The 16,687-nt window shown below is 42.7% G+C and overlaps 1 protein-coding gene across 1 annotated transcript in view; it reads right to left on the reverse strand.

Annotated features, from left to right (window-relative positions):
- The window catches only part of LOC115398638 (whirlin-like), a 76,591-nt gene that overhangs the window by 19,739 nt on the left and 40,165 nt on the right, over positions 1 to 16,687 (reverse strand). Inside the window, exons 3-5 of the mRNA XM_030105505.1 lie at positions 14,967 to 15,092; positions 1,963 to 2,209; positions 663 to 712 (exon numbers count right to left, since the gene is read on the reverse strand). Coding sequence (XP_029961365.1) covers positions 663 to 712; positions 1,963 to 2,209; positions 14,967 to 15,092 — 423 coding nt within the window. The remainder of the gene's footprint in view (positions 1 to 662; positions 713 to 1,962; positions 2,210 to 14,966; positions 15,093 to 16,687) is intronic.

Raw genomic sequence — 16,687 nt, forward strand, 5'->3', positions numbered from 1 at the left:
AAAACCAAGCAAGTATGAGAAACATTCAGATCACCAACTGTTAGCGCTCACGTGACTGTTAGCGTTAGCATTAACGTGATCTACTTTTCACTTCAGTAAGAATTACATACTGAGAAACTTATTTTCTTTTTGTGTGAGGAAAATCACACTGTTACCTTTTAGAGAAGTGACTAGAAACTGTGGGACCATCACGGCTGTGACAAACTGGACTGATGCTGCTGATTATGAGGCTTTCAGCTTGAGTTCAGTCAAGTAAAGACGTACAAAAGGAAAATGTCAAGAGCTTTGATCACAATAGGAAAAGGAATCCCTTGAACTGCTTCTCGCTGAATCATCTCCAGGAAACTGAATCCTCCCAAAGATGATTCAGTGGGGAATGAAAGAAGGGCTGCGCATCTTGACTGAGGTGCTCTGACATTTTTCTTGCTTTTTATTACTCCTTGTCTTGGTGAGACATAACAACTCGACCTTCTTCGATTAGAGCAACAGCAGGAGCGATTATGACCCTCTGAATACCAAATGAGGCTGTTAGCTGCTGCACACACAGAGGTGACCCTGTGTCTGTGTGTGTGAGTGTGTGTGTGTGTGTGTTTCTACTTTAGAGTGTGTGACAGTTTCAGAATGTTTGATAGCTTTAGAATCGAATTTTGAATTTTTCTTACCTTTCCTAGGACCGGCGTCGCTCTGGCGGAAGATGGTCTGCTGGAAAAACAAACCAAATCAGAATTTTAGCACATTTTAACTCTTATTTGTGCTGCTGATCATCTTACACTGTAAAAAAATATGAGTATGAGTTAAAATACCTGTGAACACTGTTGGAAAACCCTGAGCTTCAATCATTTCTAGTCATAAACATGAACATTGTAATACTACTACTAGGAAATCTTTGTATTTATTATTCATTTGTATTTTGAATATTTTATAGGATTTTATAAAAAATGTTGAGAAAGTTATTAAATATAGTATTTAAACAAATTTTGTTCCTTTTTCAATGTACTGTTAAGGGTTTTTTTTTTTTTTTTGGTTGTTTTATGTAATACCCCCTCCCTGCCCATGTAGACTTTGATTTAGATCCACACTGTGAACCATCAGCATGGTTTTCTCCACATCTCCTCATTTCTCCTGCTTGTAGTGCATTAAAAACACCTTCAGGCTTGCCGGAGGCAGAAAAAAAAATAAGAAAAGCCCCTGAGCAACGGGAGTATAATGAAGCCGAGAGCGTCTAATTTCTGAGGCAGCAGCTGGCTGCTGAACGTCCTCCCCCAGAAAACTCTCCATCAGGTCGGAGAGGCAGATGGAGAGGAGGGAGAACCACAGTGGAGCTGTCCAACACAATACCCCACTCACACATCGTGGACTCCCAAAGAAACACAGCCACTCGTATCCCATTATGAGAAGATAACACCAGCAGGAGCTTTTAGATGAAGGTTCTGCCTCCTTTAGATCCGTTTTACATGAGAACCATCGGATGGAGTCGACTTCAGTGAGTTGATGGAAGCACGAAATGTAGAACTGGTGGAGGAAGTGATCAAACACAAGGCAGATATGTTTTTTAGTTATAACCGTGACTCACAGTGAGCTTGGATCATGAATGTTGTGCATGTAAGTACCGTGATGTGCAAATTGTAAAACAGAAAAATCAGACTGTTTCCGTTCCACTTTCTCTCAAAGTTCTAGCATTTACTTTACCAATTCTTCCAGAGTCATGTCCTTACCTGGTGCTGCAGCTGACACTCGGATGGACCGCAGGGTGAACTGCAGGGTGGACTGCATGGTGGACCGTAGACTGGACCGCAGGGTGGACCACAGGGTGGACCGTAGGCTGGACCACAGGATGGACCGCAGAGTGGACCGCAGGGTGGACCGTAGACTGGGGCGCGGGGTTGACCACAGGATGAACCGTCGGCTCGATCGCAGGGTGGGTTCCAGGATGGACCATGGTTGGGTTGATACCGGCGCTGACATTGGTGTTGGGGTGGTTCAGGGCAGCAGCCACAGCAGTGTTGGGATTGGTCGTAGCGTTGGTGTCGGCGATCAGCGGACCGCTAACCCACTTGGTCTCGTCCACCACGGTGCGAGCGTGGGGGAGGCGGCCCACGTCCCTCACTTTAACCAGCAGGTGGCGGCCCGTCTTGAGGATGTGGACAGCCTCGTCGTGGGAGATGGTGATGAAGCTCTGACCGTTCACCTCCAGGATCTGGTCTCCCACCTGTGATACAGTGCAGCCCTCGTTACTGAGTGCCAGCATGAACCAAGTCTCCACATGAGATATTACAATATTTTATAGCTTAAAACGAATCATTACGCCATGGTTGATGAATGTAAAATTAATAAATATTGAGAAAAGTTTGTCAAAATCAAGTCAAACCAATGAGCTCTAACAAGAAGTAAATAACGTAAATAATTATTTTACTGGTTTGTGGAGCTGCGACTGAATTTACACAACTGCTCCTAACAAAAAAGTAACACAAACAGCATCTGACATAGAGGTAAAGCTAATGCTAACGCAATGATCAGACGTGTGAACATGTCTGTGGTTCGTTCACTCTTGAAGGACTTCAGGAATTGACTTGCGATGCACCTTGAGACAAACAAAGTATCTTTGGCTGAAATCCACTTCTGACATCAGTTCTGTTACAATTCATCAGAAATGCCAACGAGTAACACTGACAGCTGCTAACATGAGGCTAATGCTAACAAAGTTGAGGTACATGCAAGTCTTTCAGAGAAAAATGTATTTCTCTGGTGCAAAAACATAAATGTCGCCTCAAAATATCAGTTAAACAATAGGAAAAATAGACATATTCTTCTGTGGGTTTTTGTAAACAAATGAAGAAGCGATATCATGACGTCACATGTGACGTTACCTGAGCTAGCAGAAATGTAATTAAATGATGTGGAGAAACACCTGAACTTGTCCAACTTCTGCTCACAGAACCTTGTTCCCATCAAATGTGAAGGAGAAAAAGCAGGTGACTCAGAAAGACTCATCACTTGTGGCCAGCTCTGACTCACGGCTAAATGAGATGTAGGATTTGCTCCTGCCGATGAAGGTAATTTACTTTATAAGGAGAAACAGATGAATGTCCGGAGCTGTGAGATGTTTGCTATCAGCTGCACGCTGTGTGACATTCAACAGATGGGGTCCATTCCTCCGTCCCCTCTGTCCGGCGATTGATATAAAGCTCTGGCCCTCCCGGATTGACCCTCTTGATGCTGTCTCATTGTGGGACTGAACAGGCTATTTATTCACATTAGAGGAGGTTCTGTGGTGCTGAGGCAGTCAGGCAGCCTGTTATAACGAGACTCCTCCATCCCACGTTCCTCGCCAGGCTTTTAGTAATCAGGAGTCTGGATTCAAGATTGGAGAGCATCTTCTCCTCTAACATCCAGATTATAGAGCATCTTCCTCCAAATAACATCTGGATTATAGAGTATCGTCTTCCAGTAATATCCACATTATAGAGCATCTTCATGAACAGATTATTTCCATTTATTAAAGCGACACTAAGGAACTTTCAGTTTTCGTTGATTTTGGCCGCGCCAGTGGACAAAAGCGGTAGTGTTTTGCCTGAAGGAATACTACAGTTCCCATGAGGACTAGCGCGTGGCGTGGTAAAATGCTGCTCCCGGTGGCATGCTGTCGGACTGAACTCACCTACATTTGTTTCCAGTGGCTGTGTGAAGGATGGATAGCGACGAGGTCATGAATCTAATGGTGGCTAAACAATGTTATATCATGATGTGACACATGCCGTAAAGCAGTCCGCACATTTGGAGTTTTTTAGTGTGCAGGGTTCCTACCACCCTCCTCACAGCTGCTTAGTCCAAGTGAAAGCAATACTGACGCCCACAGAGGGGTCATTCAACTGGTTGTAAGTCGATGCATCATCACAAAAGATATTAAAATGTTTTATTAAGGTTGAAAAGTTCCTTAGTGTCGGTTTAAAGCATTACAAATCAACATCTGAAACTTGACCAGCAGTGACTCATTTGAACGGACAGTCAATAACACAAACCTCACTCAGTCAGCGGTTTTTACACAGTGACACACACACACACACACACACACACACACACACACACACACACACACACACACACACACACACACACACACACAGAGCAAGGCCTTTTACAGCTGAAGATCATAAGGTCATGTAATACTGAATTTTTCATTGCTTCACCTGAGATGATTTGGTTCAGAGGCCACATACAGCTCAGTTAGATCTCCGTTGAGCTGCACTGGTAAAACGAATTTAAAAAAATAAATAAATAACAGAGAATAACTGTCTTTGTGAAAGTGTCTTTCAGCTTCAATGCGAAAAAAATTCCTGAAAATTCTGCAAATTTATTAAAAATATATTCTTTTTTGTGTGCGTGTGGAATTTCTTCTTTCTTCTTTTTCCTCTTGCAGCCATACGTTTCATACCTCTGATCTAGAAATAAATCTCTTGAGGCTCGTTTGTTCTTGAAGACTTTCAGTCTGTACTCGGTGTTCATGTTGTTCCTCTTTCTGTCTTCGTGGAGTTTAGCTGATCGTCTTCAGAAAAACAATCACATGACCTGACACACTCCCGATAATCCAGCAAAAACTTCATGGATGGATGGATCAGAGAAAGGAATGTTTTTTGAGGTGAGGTTTGGCTGGAGGAGAGGCCGTTTGGAAGTGGAAGCTGGTGTCTGTTGATGTCAGAGGCTGTAGCGGAGCCAGAGTGGGGGCAAGGGGGCGGTCATCCCAGGGCCCACAAGGTCATAGGGCCCCGTTTCATGTGATGTGTTCACATTTACTCGGAAATAAATTATTATAATAAAATGTGCAGTGTGTGCCAGAAGGTATACGCATATGATTGTGGGCTCCAATTTGCCAATTCTTACATTACGACTGTCCATGAATGCATCAGAGCTGTAAGCAGCACTGATTGGCTGTGCGGCATGAACACGTTTTTTCTTTGCACTTGATCTGAACTCTTCGGAGGGAAGTTAAACAGTATGCTAAACACTATGCTAGCCGCTAGCGGTACTACCCAAAACCTCACATCGGAGCCACTGGTGAGTCAGTGAAACCTTCAAAAACATTATCTTTATCAGAATGCTGTGGTCTGAAACACCTGACTATTTGAATGTGCCTTGTGTTGCTCTCAACTATAAGAGACTGCAGAGTCTATTTTTATCTAATATACAGTACGTGAATTCCAAAAGATAATGTGTCTCTATCTATCTGAATAGATTGTGTAATTTTAGACCAGCTGTGTTCATTTTATATTTAAGCTGTATCAAAGATGGTACAGATTTAGCCCGTGACTTTTTATCTGAGTTTTCAGCACCATGGACAGCGGACGCTCTGAGACTGACAACCGGTCAGGCTGCATTTGTATGTGTGTGTGTGTGTGTGTGTGTGTGTGTGTTCTTGTATTTCTATCCTTGTTGGGGCCAAATGTCCCCACAAGGATAGCAAAACGTGGAACGACGTGCCTTGTGGGGACCTTTTTCCGGTCCTAAGTAGGAGAAACAGTGTTTTCTTGACCATGTTGTTGTTACTGAAAAAAGTAAAAGTGCAAAAACATTTCTTTAGGGTTAGGCTTTGTTGTGGTGTGGGTTAGGGTTAGGGTAAGGGTCAGGGTTAGGGGCTAGACATGAATGGGAGTCAATGGACGGTCCCCACAAGGATAGAAATACAAGACTGTGTGTGTGTGTGTGTGTGTGTGTGTGTGTGTGTGTGTGTGTGTGTGTGTGCGTATATGTATTTGTTCTTCAGAACAAGTTTGTGAACTGGTTTGTGACTTTATTCTGCTTTCTGAGGCATAGAGGTTTGCTTGGCTCAATAAAAGTGAGCATTAGTGTGTTGTTTGATGGTAGGATGAGGGATTGTTTGAATAGTAAAATTACTATCTTAAGAGCCCGTCGAGAATGCTCCGCCCCCTCTGTACTGAGACTCACGCTCCGCCTCTGGTCAGAGGGCTTTAAGTCGGGACTCACAGGTGTTTTTCTGCCTCCATCACAACCTCAGGCCCCAGATTTAAAAGCAGGCAGGAATCCAAGGTCATGGAAACTTTTTCCACTCTTTGGTGTGTCTGCAGGGTGCCACAACACACACACATCAACACACAGGGCCAGAATCCCTAATGGTCCAGTCCTGAAAAATCAATTGCTTCAGCTTCTGTGGTTCAGGCTCCTCCCACTTTTCCTTTGTTGGCCTATCGCTGCAAAGCACAACCGGAGCTCTCAGTTATAGAGGGCCGCAGTATTGAGAAGTCTGAAATATAAAAAATGATGAGAAAGACAGTTTATCTTGTCTTCCTTTAAAACCCATGAAACTTTAAACTTCACAATCTGATAAAAATATGAGAATAAATATAACAAACTTATCTGTAATGTTTGTTCCAGACGCACAGTCAATATAGACTAAAGGAAATAAAGTGGCAATGAAACTAAAGCACTTTCATGTTGTGAAATAAGCTCATTGTTATGTTCTTACAGTTGATCAGTTGGATCTAAAGTCCAAACCATATTTACCATTTGACCTTTAAACCAGTGTTTTGGCGAAGTCTGTTTCTCACTCACACACTGACTTTAGTTTACAATCAGTGGTCCGATCACCCTTCAGTGGAAACTAACTTCATGAAAGAACTCACTCAACATTGTTCACATTTAAAAACAACAAAGAAACAAATATTATATGTTAAAATGTGGATCTGTACAGATGATTTTTGATTCAAAGTTTCTGACAAAAATGAATATTGAAAATATTAAAAACACTGTTATCATAGGAACCTAATGAGAGAACAGGGTTTGTTTGTTTGTTTTAACAGAAGAAAGCAGAAAAAAAGAATAACACTGAGTCTGCATTTCTTTGAACAGAGTGCAGGTTTTATAAAAGGATGAAGTAATTAATTAAAGTCAGAAGGTTTCTGTTCAGTCACTTTACTGATCCGGTCCACCTGAGGTCAGACTGTGCTGGGTGGCCCCTGATGCTGCCTCCCCCCTGCTTTACAGGGACTTTATGCATTCATTAGAGGCTAAAAGCAGCTCTAATGAGTGACGGGATGAAAAGATATGGATATTCATGGTCCCCAGAGGGAGCTTACTCTCTAAAACAGAGTCTGGTTCTGCTCCAGCTAGCCTGTCACAGCGGCTAACGGGCACAGCTGAGCTTTTATTCCCTCTGGATGGAATCCAAGTCACATCTGAAGTCTCTGATATGTGAAACGGGCCATTTTTTAATGATTGTGAGTCTTTCATGATTAAACCACACAGAGGATCACACAAAGGTTACCATCATCAAAACCGACTGAGCCTTTTACGTCCAGTTTTAAGTGTGAATTTAAGCGTCTCTGAGTCAACGAGGAGATTAAAGTTGAAAAATCACAGTGATTTAAATACAAACTTGACGCAACTCAGGTTTACAGGAAGCTGTTAGCAGATAACAGTGAGAGAAAAAGTAAAAAAAGTGGAAAGTGGAAAAGTGAGAGCTCACTTGCTTAACTGTCAAAGTAGACAACTGTCTGTAACAACTAAAACTGCGAGAATAACGTCAAAAGATGAAGCTGCAAAAAATGGCTAAAATCTCTAAAAAAAGGCAAAGCCAAAAACAAAACAGTAATGGCTCCAGCAATGACTGGAAACAGATACATTGGCTATACTGTCTCTTACAGTTCACAGACTAATACGTTATCAACAGTTCTTAAAATAACTAAAACAAAACTGTTAAAATCCTAAAAGTCAAAGACATGAAAATGTTCAGAATGAGTAACACAAAAAAAGTGACTGTAAGGGCTCAAACTGCACCAACGTCTCTAACACACACACACACACACACACACACACACACACACACACACACACACACACAGTAGCAGTGTTTCAGAAAAGTGGCATTTTCCCCTATTTCCACAGAGAAGGAGTTGTTTCAAAGAGTCAAAAAGTTTGAAAGCATAATGAAAATGGAGCCGAAAGCCTTCCCTTCCTGTCTCAATCAGCCTTTCTGTAACAGTCTGTCCTAACGTGAAGCTGTTGGTAAACCGGAGACCCTCCTGAGTCATAAAACCACCGTTTCTGAGTTAAACTGTTTGAGCACTTCTTTAAACCAAAGACTTTCTTTACTTTCTTTATTTATTGTGAGAGTCAAGCTCTTAGCTAAGAGTCATGCTTTTTAATTTCCCATCACTAACGGCCTGGTTTCAGTTCCTGTTCAGAGGGGACCCGGTGACGGGGCGTAATTAAATTCTGCCTGATTTGGTCGCTCACTTAGTTGTGTGCAATCGGTGTGTGAAGAAGACTTTGTGGATGTAATAAATGAAGCGTGCGTGAGGGCAGGGAATAACAGAGGGAGTGCTGATGGCAGCAGAAAACGCTGCTCTCACTGTATTACACCACAAATTACTTATTGACTTCCCTCCTCCTCCTCTCGGCCCGTGACGAAGCTTCGGTGAAGTCCACAACCGAGACGTGGAGCGTTACGTGGTTATTCACAAACGTATGCGCCTAACGCCGTCCGTTCTGCTCCCGCGTGTCGAAATTAGCTTCTGCACAAATGATGTGGTGAAAAACGACCGCGGTCGGGGTGTTATGGATATGGAGGAGGCCGTTCATCGTCCCGTCCCCGAGCCGGGGTCCTGCTCCCTCCTCCTGCCGCCGACGTGATCTATGGGATGCATTTCATTGATCATTCATGATGAAGTGTGAAATAAAGCGTGTGTGTGTGTGTGTGTGTGCGTGTGTGTGTTTGTGTTTGTCCTTTACATTAGCGGGAGGGCAAACTGCTATTTTCAGCAGCAGGGGCAGTTTTTAGACCTCCAGGTGGTCACAGAGAGAGAGGGAGTGAAGAGCTTAAAAAAATTATAAAGATTACATCCAGTGGCCAATCTGAGGCGCTCTACTTCATCCATGTACGTTAGGATTAAATCTGTTGTCGGCTAAATTTGTCGGTTACTTTAACACATTTAAAAAAACTTAAAACAAAACTGTTAAAATCATCAAACAGCTCATTTACTAATCTGCAAAAATAAGAGCCAGAAAATGCCAAACACAACTAAAATGACTTCAGATGCTCAAATCCTGAGTCCAACTGCTAAAATACCAAAAATGCTAAAAATGAGGAACAGCTCAAATGACTGACACAGATTTTTAAACGTAGAATAAAAATAAACGTGTGTTGTGTGGAATGTGGCACAGTGTGAAGTGGTGTGCACTGTTTGCTCACAATGCGGTTGTTCTGAGTGAAGTTTGCATGTTCTCTCTGTCTACTCCAGCTTTCTCCTACAACACAGAGACGGTACTGTCAGATTAACTGTCTTCCCCAGATCGGCCTGAGATGATCTAGAGTTGACTGAAGTCTGGATTAACTGAGTATTGGAGTATTGGAGGTGAAGAGAGCAGATTTGATGAGAAAATAGATTTTCCCAGTAGTTTTTATTTACACTTTATTTGAACTGACGATACCGTGTTAGACAATTTTTAGCCAGAATATTTGTAATTTCCCACCAGCCTCATCTCTTTTTTCTTTGAATTTGTTAATGTTGCTGCCACATGTGGATCTATTAATTTAAAAGGTTGATGACCCTCAGTATGGAGGAGCTTCTGTTGTGACGTTTCAGCAGTTTTCCACTCAATGGCCTACTGTATAAGGAGTCTTTAGCCGGGTGGGCAATAATTTGACACCTGTCATGATATATAGTACTGTAGCTTCTAATAACTTGACCAAGTGGGAATATGGACAGCAAGAAGAGAATCGGACCCAGAACATAACCCTGCAGTACCTTACAGGATAGATTTTCTGGTTAAGACATTTCTCCATTTAGACAAACACAAAAAGATCTCTGTGTTAGATAAGATGCAAATCATAAAACAACACAACTAAATCCAAGCAAAGACTAGAGCCCATTACTAAAGAGGCTATGATGGATCTAGTACAACCAGAACCAAATACTCTCCTGCCTACTACTCTACTCTGCCGCCATGAAAACATTACTACAAACTGTAACTAAAGCACTTTCTGTAGTGTCACTTATGGAAAACCAGACCAGAAGGAGAAAGATATACTGTATGAAAATCTTTGATATAAAGGGTAATTTGGATATTGGTCTGTGGCTGTTTAGAAGTGAGTGTTTTTTTTAATCATGGCTGAATAAAGAAGCTGGGAATTGAGCCATCATTTAGAGAGCGAGTAATCATTTCCATAATAGAGGGCCCATGAAAAGAGGAATAGGGAGAGCAGCACGGAGACGTGAAGTCGGTTTTATGTGACCAAGCGAAGAATCATATTTGTGAAAATGGGAAAATTACAGGGGATTGATCAATCTTTTAATAAGAAGAGCCACAGCATATCATCAGACTTCCACCACATCCAGAAAGACGTGGAGATCCAGTGACGGAGCAGCCAGACTGAGGTTTCTGAACGCTTTATGATGACGTTTAAAGATTCCTTCATCGGAAGTTCGTTCAGAGTGAAGAATTTGTTCCTAATAGAGCTGGACGGTGTGGATCGACGGTGAACCGAAAGCTCCACCTCTCACAGTAGAGCTTCAGCTTATCTTTAAAGTTTAAAAGTTTCTTCAAACATAAATAGGAGCAACAAAGACAATGTTTGAAAAAATGGTTCAAAATAACTTTTAAAAGTATGATTGCCTTTTGGATTAATCAATGATTCAAATCGCAGAATTCCTCCAAAAACATGTCAGCTTATGTTTTTCTGTCGAGCAAAAATCCAACCAATCCAGTTAACTGATGGTCAGGAGACATCTGTCTATAGTTTCTAATGGAGATAGTGGGTAATTTCAGACCAGCTTCTTAATCTCTGTGGCTGCTGCTAGAAATCATTAACAAGGTGTCGTCAGCGAAAAACTGATCAGCACAAAAGAATGGCATGAAGAAGAAAATCAAAATTAAATTATGAAACTGGCAAAAAAAAGAAAAAGATTTAAAATTCAAATACATAAAACCTAAAAAGTTCAATGTGGTAAAAGGTCTGAAGTTCATCAAAAGAAAAAAATTAACAAGACTTTTTAGTTTTTAGTTTGAAAGATGGAGATTGTTTCTGAGATTATAATCCAACATAAAAGACAATGTTTATTCCATCTGATTTTTCCATCTCTGTTGGTTCGTTTGCATCGTGTTGTGTTGCAACAAATTTGAGGTTTTGCCTTGGAGGTTTAGCTTTTTGTATTCAAGGTGTTTTTTTTTATTTTCACATTTAAACAACAGACATCCCAATCAGAAGAGAATCATAAACAACAAAGCTAGACAACAAAAAATACAGCGACAATACAAAGACAGACACACTTACGTCCAGACAGTCCCAACGTAAAAATAATAATAATGATAATTAATTAATATATCAAGATGGTAATAACAATGAAACATATATATATATATATATATATATATATATATATATATATATATATATATATATATATATATATATATATATATAAAGCTTTTTCATTTACTGGTTGCATCAGTTGCATCTGTGCTTGCACTTTAGCATTTGTGTGTTATTTTTTTCCTTGTGCTCATGTTGCAACTCGTTTGTGTAATTTTGCAGCTTAAAAATGTATTTTTTAATCTCTGTTGCAATGTTTGGACTTGTAGAGACACTTTTAAGTATAAACCTTCTGTTGTAGAGCCGTTAACAATGTCTGCATTTACAAATATGAGCATTTTTCAAGCTCCCAGCCAGTGTTTCCCTCTCGTCATGCCACAAATAAACCCTCCTGGGATGTCCGTGTGCTGCGATTCATCAGATTTACTCGGCTGTGGTCTCCTCCCGAATATCTGCCCTGGATTGGCTCAGGCTCGTCCTCTGATGCTCTTTTCATGGCAGAACTCTGCAGTCTGCCAAACACACATTTCACCACTCTGGATGTGACAGACAAATCTGTGACTCGACCCCCCCAGCAGCAGAGGGGCAGACACTAATTAGAGATCAAGTTGTACACACACACACACACACACACACACACACACGCACCGAGAAAGCAGTGTTGCTCTCACAGCGAAAGCAGATCTGTCCTCTACGTTAGAAGTCAGAAGGCTGAAATCTAACATGGAGCCCGTGGAACGGCTTCAGACTCAAATTTGATTTGCGTCTTTATTTTTGATTGGGCATGGGCCCCCCTCCAAGGTTAGAAAGCAGCCTCTAATTGAATGGATTTGGAGCAGATTTATATCACTTTCTAATGCATCTGGCCGACTGTTTCATTCTCTTAAAGTAATGAATGGAAAACAGCAGCTGTCGCTGTGTTGCACAAATTCTTAATGAGTAATCTGACTTTCAGCTCAGGCCATTCTGGTTGATGGATCTACTAGTTTTCCAGCTGTGCTGAGTTCAGGAATATTGAAGAATGGACTTCCAAACTGTGGCTGAGGTTATTTAGCTGCTTTGAGCTTTATGACAGCAAAAAAGGTTCATCCTGGGTTTTGGTATAAAATGACCTAAAATAGAGAAGATGAAATGTGACGCTAACTGTCACAAGGAGGCAGAGACTATTCTCACTAAAACATGGACGGCCTCCCAGTTTAACCCAGTTTCAGAAAGTCACATAATCCCATCTGCAGACAGAGAGAACATGCAAACTCCACATGAAAAACAAAAGCCAAAAAAGGGGGCCATTCACACAACAGCAAACGTTTGTTGAGTTTTGGGTGTAAGTTTACATGACAACGGTGATCGGAGCCACTGAAAACACAGCTTTTTGAAAACGGCTCTCATTGCTGTTATTGTCCATCTACACGCAGTGGTGATCATGCACAGTAGCAGTGTCTCAGGAAATTCACATTTTTTTAGTGGCTCCCATCAACGTTTTCTTTTAAAAAGTTTCCTCTTTTCACTTCAGAGCGTTGTCATGAAAACAGGGCTGAAGACACATTGTCTGATGAGCGTGTTTTTGTCATGTGACCCGCCGCGGCGCCACAGCTCCCCTCCATCATGTTTACCGGCACCAGGCTGTCAGACAGCGAGAAAGCTGCATGTAAACAAGAGAAGAGCGATGGTGTTTCCAGGAGAGGATAAACATCCTGCTGTCAGCCTGCTGCTCCGCTCTAATAGCAGGATCAGTCACCGTGCTGCACCCGGACCACGTCCTCTTCCTCATCCTCCTCATCCTCCTCCACACGCAGCTCTCGCTGACTGCAGACTGAATGAAGAGAAAACATCCGCAGGAGCTCTTTTTGTACGCCTCCTTCGCTCTTCCTTCTTTTTTCTTGCTTTCATTTCTTCTTTCATTCTTTGTGAAAGTCTCCAGTTCTGCAGCATGACCAGCCAATTCTCCACGGCTTTAAAAAAAAAAAAAAAGAAAGAGCTACCTCTTCAGTTCTCTGCGTCAAAGAATCTGAGAAATGTCACCCCGTTATGCTCTTCCTCCTCTGACTTTCATGCTTTTTTCCCTCCTCCCAGGCTTTTTTTTTTTTAATCCAGGTGTCCCAATTAGTTTGAACTAATAGAGAATGTAGCTGTATGTCTTATTTTTATCTCCAAGTAGGACACAGTGTGATCTGACGATGAAAGCTATATTGTTTACAGGTAGGAAACACTGGCTTCAGTTCCGCTGGCCTCGGGCAGGACAGAAAATAGCACACGGGACGCGAGTGGCCTGTTTGTGGAGGCAGAGAGCTGACCTGGAAGCCCGTTTAACATGGCTATAAAGCACTCTGACGGTCCTGTCGGGGCTTTCTGAGGCCGTCATGCAGGTAGCAGATGGTTTTAGCAGGCCAACAGGTTCATCAAAACAGCAGATGTTAGCCTACGGCAGAATGCTTCTCGTCAAAAGAGTGTTCAATCTGAGATTTAGAAGACAATTCAAAGAATAGGACAAATGCAGTATATCACTATTAGCAATAACTCAGACATTAAGACATGACATTAAAATCAAATGTTAAAAATGTGCACTACTCAAACAAACATGGCCGAGATCTTAGCTAATACAAGAAGGTTCTGGCTAAATACGAGGGGGTACCCAAAAGAAACAGGAATTTGGTTGTAACTTTTTATTTCTAACATTTCAAAATAAAACATCACCGTCACCTTCAAAATAATCTCCATCTACATGAATGCAGCGCTCCAGCCGTGTCTCCCACTTCACGAATGTGTCATCACACCCGTGCGTAATTGTGCGATTCTGGGCCGGCTGTGATTTTTCTGTCACCTCCTCCACATCTGCAAATCGCTGTCCCTTCAGCTCCTTCTTCAACTTGGGGAACAAGAAAAAGTCACTCGAGGCTTCATCTGGCGAATAAGGCGGATGGGAGAGTAGAGTTATCCCATTGTTCTCCAGAAACTGCGTGAGGCGCAGCGCCGTGTCCGCTGGCGCTCTGTGGTGGTGGATCAACCGGCTCCACTCCGCCACGACGCTCTGCTTCCTCCTCACATCCTCACGGAGCGTCTGAGGACTTCCATGTAGTAGTCCTGGTTTACAGTCTGACCTGGAGGGACAGACTCGCTGTGAACGATACCCTGGACAGCCAAGAAGCAGCTCAGCGTTGTTTTCACGGCTGAGCGGACCTGACGCGCCGACATCTGGCCCTTCTCAAACCCCCGAACCACTCATGGACCTGAGTCTTCCCCAGAGCGTCATCCTTGTCGGCTTGCTGCAACAAGCTGAGTGTTTCTGCTGCTGTTTTTTTCCCAGCAAAAAGCAGAATTTAATGTTCACGCGCTGCTCTAGCAATGTCGCCATTTTGGAAAGATCGCAGAGCGCAGCTGCACTCTGTTACTATAAATAGCGCGTGACAGACGTCAGTGTCACTCTGGGAGCTCGGACTTTTCACAGATGTGCACGAGGCTTACCTGTAGCACATCTGACGGCCAGAAGTCGAAACTCATTATTATTATTATTTTCTGACCAAATTCCGGTTACTTTTGGGTACCCCCTCGTATGGCAATGGTGTCAATCTGTTCAAATTCACTGTTAGAGTTTGGGTCTTTTCATCTCAGACTGGTGATTCCCTCTAAAGGTTGGATGAGTTACCTTCAGTGCACCGGCATCGGCAGCAGATCCAGGATCCACCCCGGTGATGTAGATCCCCAGACCGTACTCAGCTCCACCTCTGATCATTAGACCCAGCGAGCGCCCGTCGTCCATGTTCAGGCTCACCTGCAGGGGAGAAACCATGTCCAGAACCCTGAGTGTCCACAGCAGATGCTATTTATAATGATTTATGGAGGTTTAGCCACTTCTCTCCACAGTGAAACATTAATCTGGCTGCTTCTAGATCCAGTAGTTTTCACTTTTATCCATCAGGTTAACATTCGCATCAGGTATTCCGTTAGACTGGTTCTAACTTAGCTTGCTGAAGTTTGCTGCAGTGGCTGCTGGGACAGTGATTGATTTTAAAGGATTTAAGATATTCACGTTTGGCCTCTTTAATGAGTTGTTGTCACCAAAAGAAACAGGAGGACATCGATCTTCTATAAAACACAGACTAGCAGCAGGATTCTGTTGATGGAGCAGCTGCTGGATTTCTTAGTCTGAAAAGGTTAAAAGCTCCTTGAAGATGTTTGGCGACTTAGTGGAGATTTGTTATTGATGACAGTTTCGAAAGAAGAGGAGCCACTTCAGCATCGACTAATGTATAGTGTTTGCAAAGCTGTATTGTAGAGTTGGCACTAATGACTGATTGACTCATTAAAAGATAGTTGAAATCCCATCACACTTCCCAGCCTCGCTGGGAAAGTCTACGCAGGGGGAACTGGAAAGGAGACTCAGACCGATAGCTGAACCTCAGATACAGGGGGAACAATGCGGATTCACCGGAGCATCTTCCTCAGATGGAGGAGCTGAAATATCTGTCCTCATTCAGGGGTGGTGGGAGGGGGGATGGTGAGATTGGTTCCAGATTGGGACGGGCAGCTGCAGTAGAGTACCATACTGGACTGCTGTGGTGAAGAGGAGCTGAGCTGTAAATCAAAGCTCTGTTTACCAGTCGGCCTATACCCCCACCCTCTCCGACACAGTCAAACAATGAAATTGAGGATACAAGCAGCTGAATTAATCTTTTTCCTCCAGCTGGCTGGCATCGCTCTTCATGATAGAGTGAGGGGTTCAGCAATCTAGGAGAGACTTAAAGTGAAGCTGCTACTCCTCCACCTCGACAGGAGACAGTGGAGGTGGTTCACCCGATTCGTTCGTCTGGGAGTCATCTGGATGCTAACCATCCAGTAAACATTTATTACAAAAGCTCCATCTGACGTCAACAGCAGAGGGGACTGGACAGAGAGACAGCAGCTCCATAACCATTTTCGTAAAGAAAAGCTTTGTGGAATAATAGGCTACAAGCTTCAGTTATAGTCATGAGTTACTTTTTACTGCAGTTCAGGGTCGTTTTCGAGGGTTTATCCATTTGAACTGCACCCAATCATTGGATTCGCTGCTTAAAATCCACTCCAGCTTTGGATAAAAAGTCTCTGTGCTGCCGTAATATGTCATTTTACTGCCGTATTTGTTTAATTCGAGCCGCTGAGCTTGTGAGGCCGTTCCTGAAGCTTGAAATTCAGCTCCAAAGGGTCCCAGATAAGATCTCACACAAGAGCAGACGTGCAGGTTTCTGTCTGATCTCACACAAGATATAACACTTCCAATACTCGCGCTTCATAAAACAGAGAGCTGGCATATTGTAGATCAGCAAGCAGATATCTGGCTCCTTCACTGACTAAGATTTATACGCTCGCCAAATACGGAGGCAACAAATC

Source organism: Salarias fasciatus, chromosome 12 (assembly GCF_902148845.1).
Source record: "Salarias fasciatus chromosome 12, fSalaFa1.1, whole genome shotgun sequence".
NCBI classification, from domain to species: Eukaryota; Metazoa; Chordata; class Actinopteri; order Blenniiformes; family Blenniidae; genus Salarias; species Salarias fasciatus.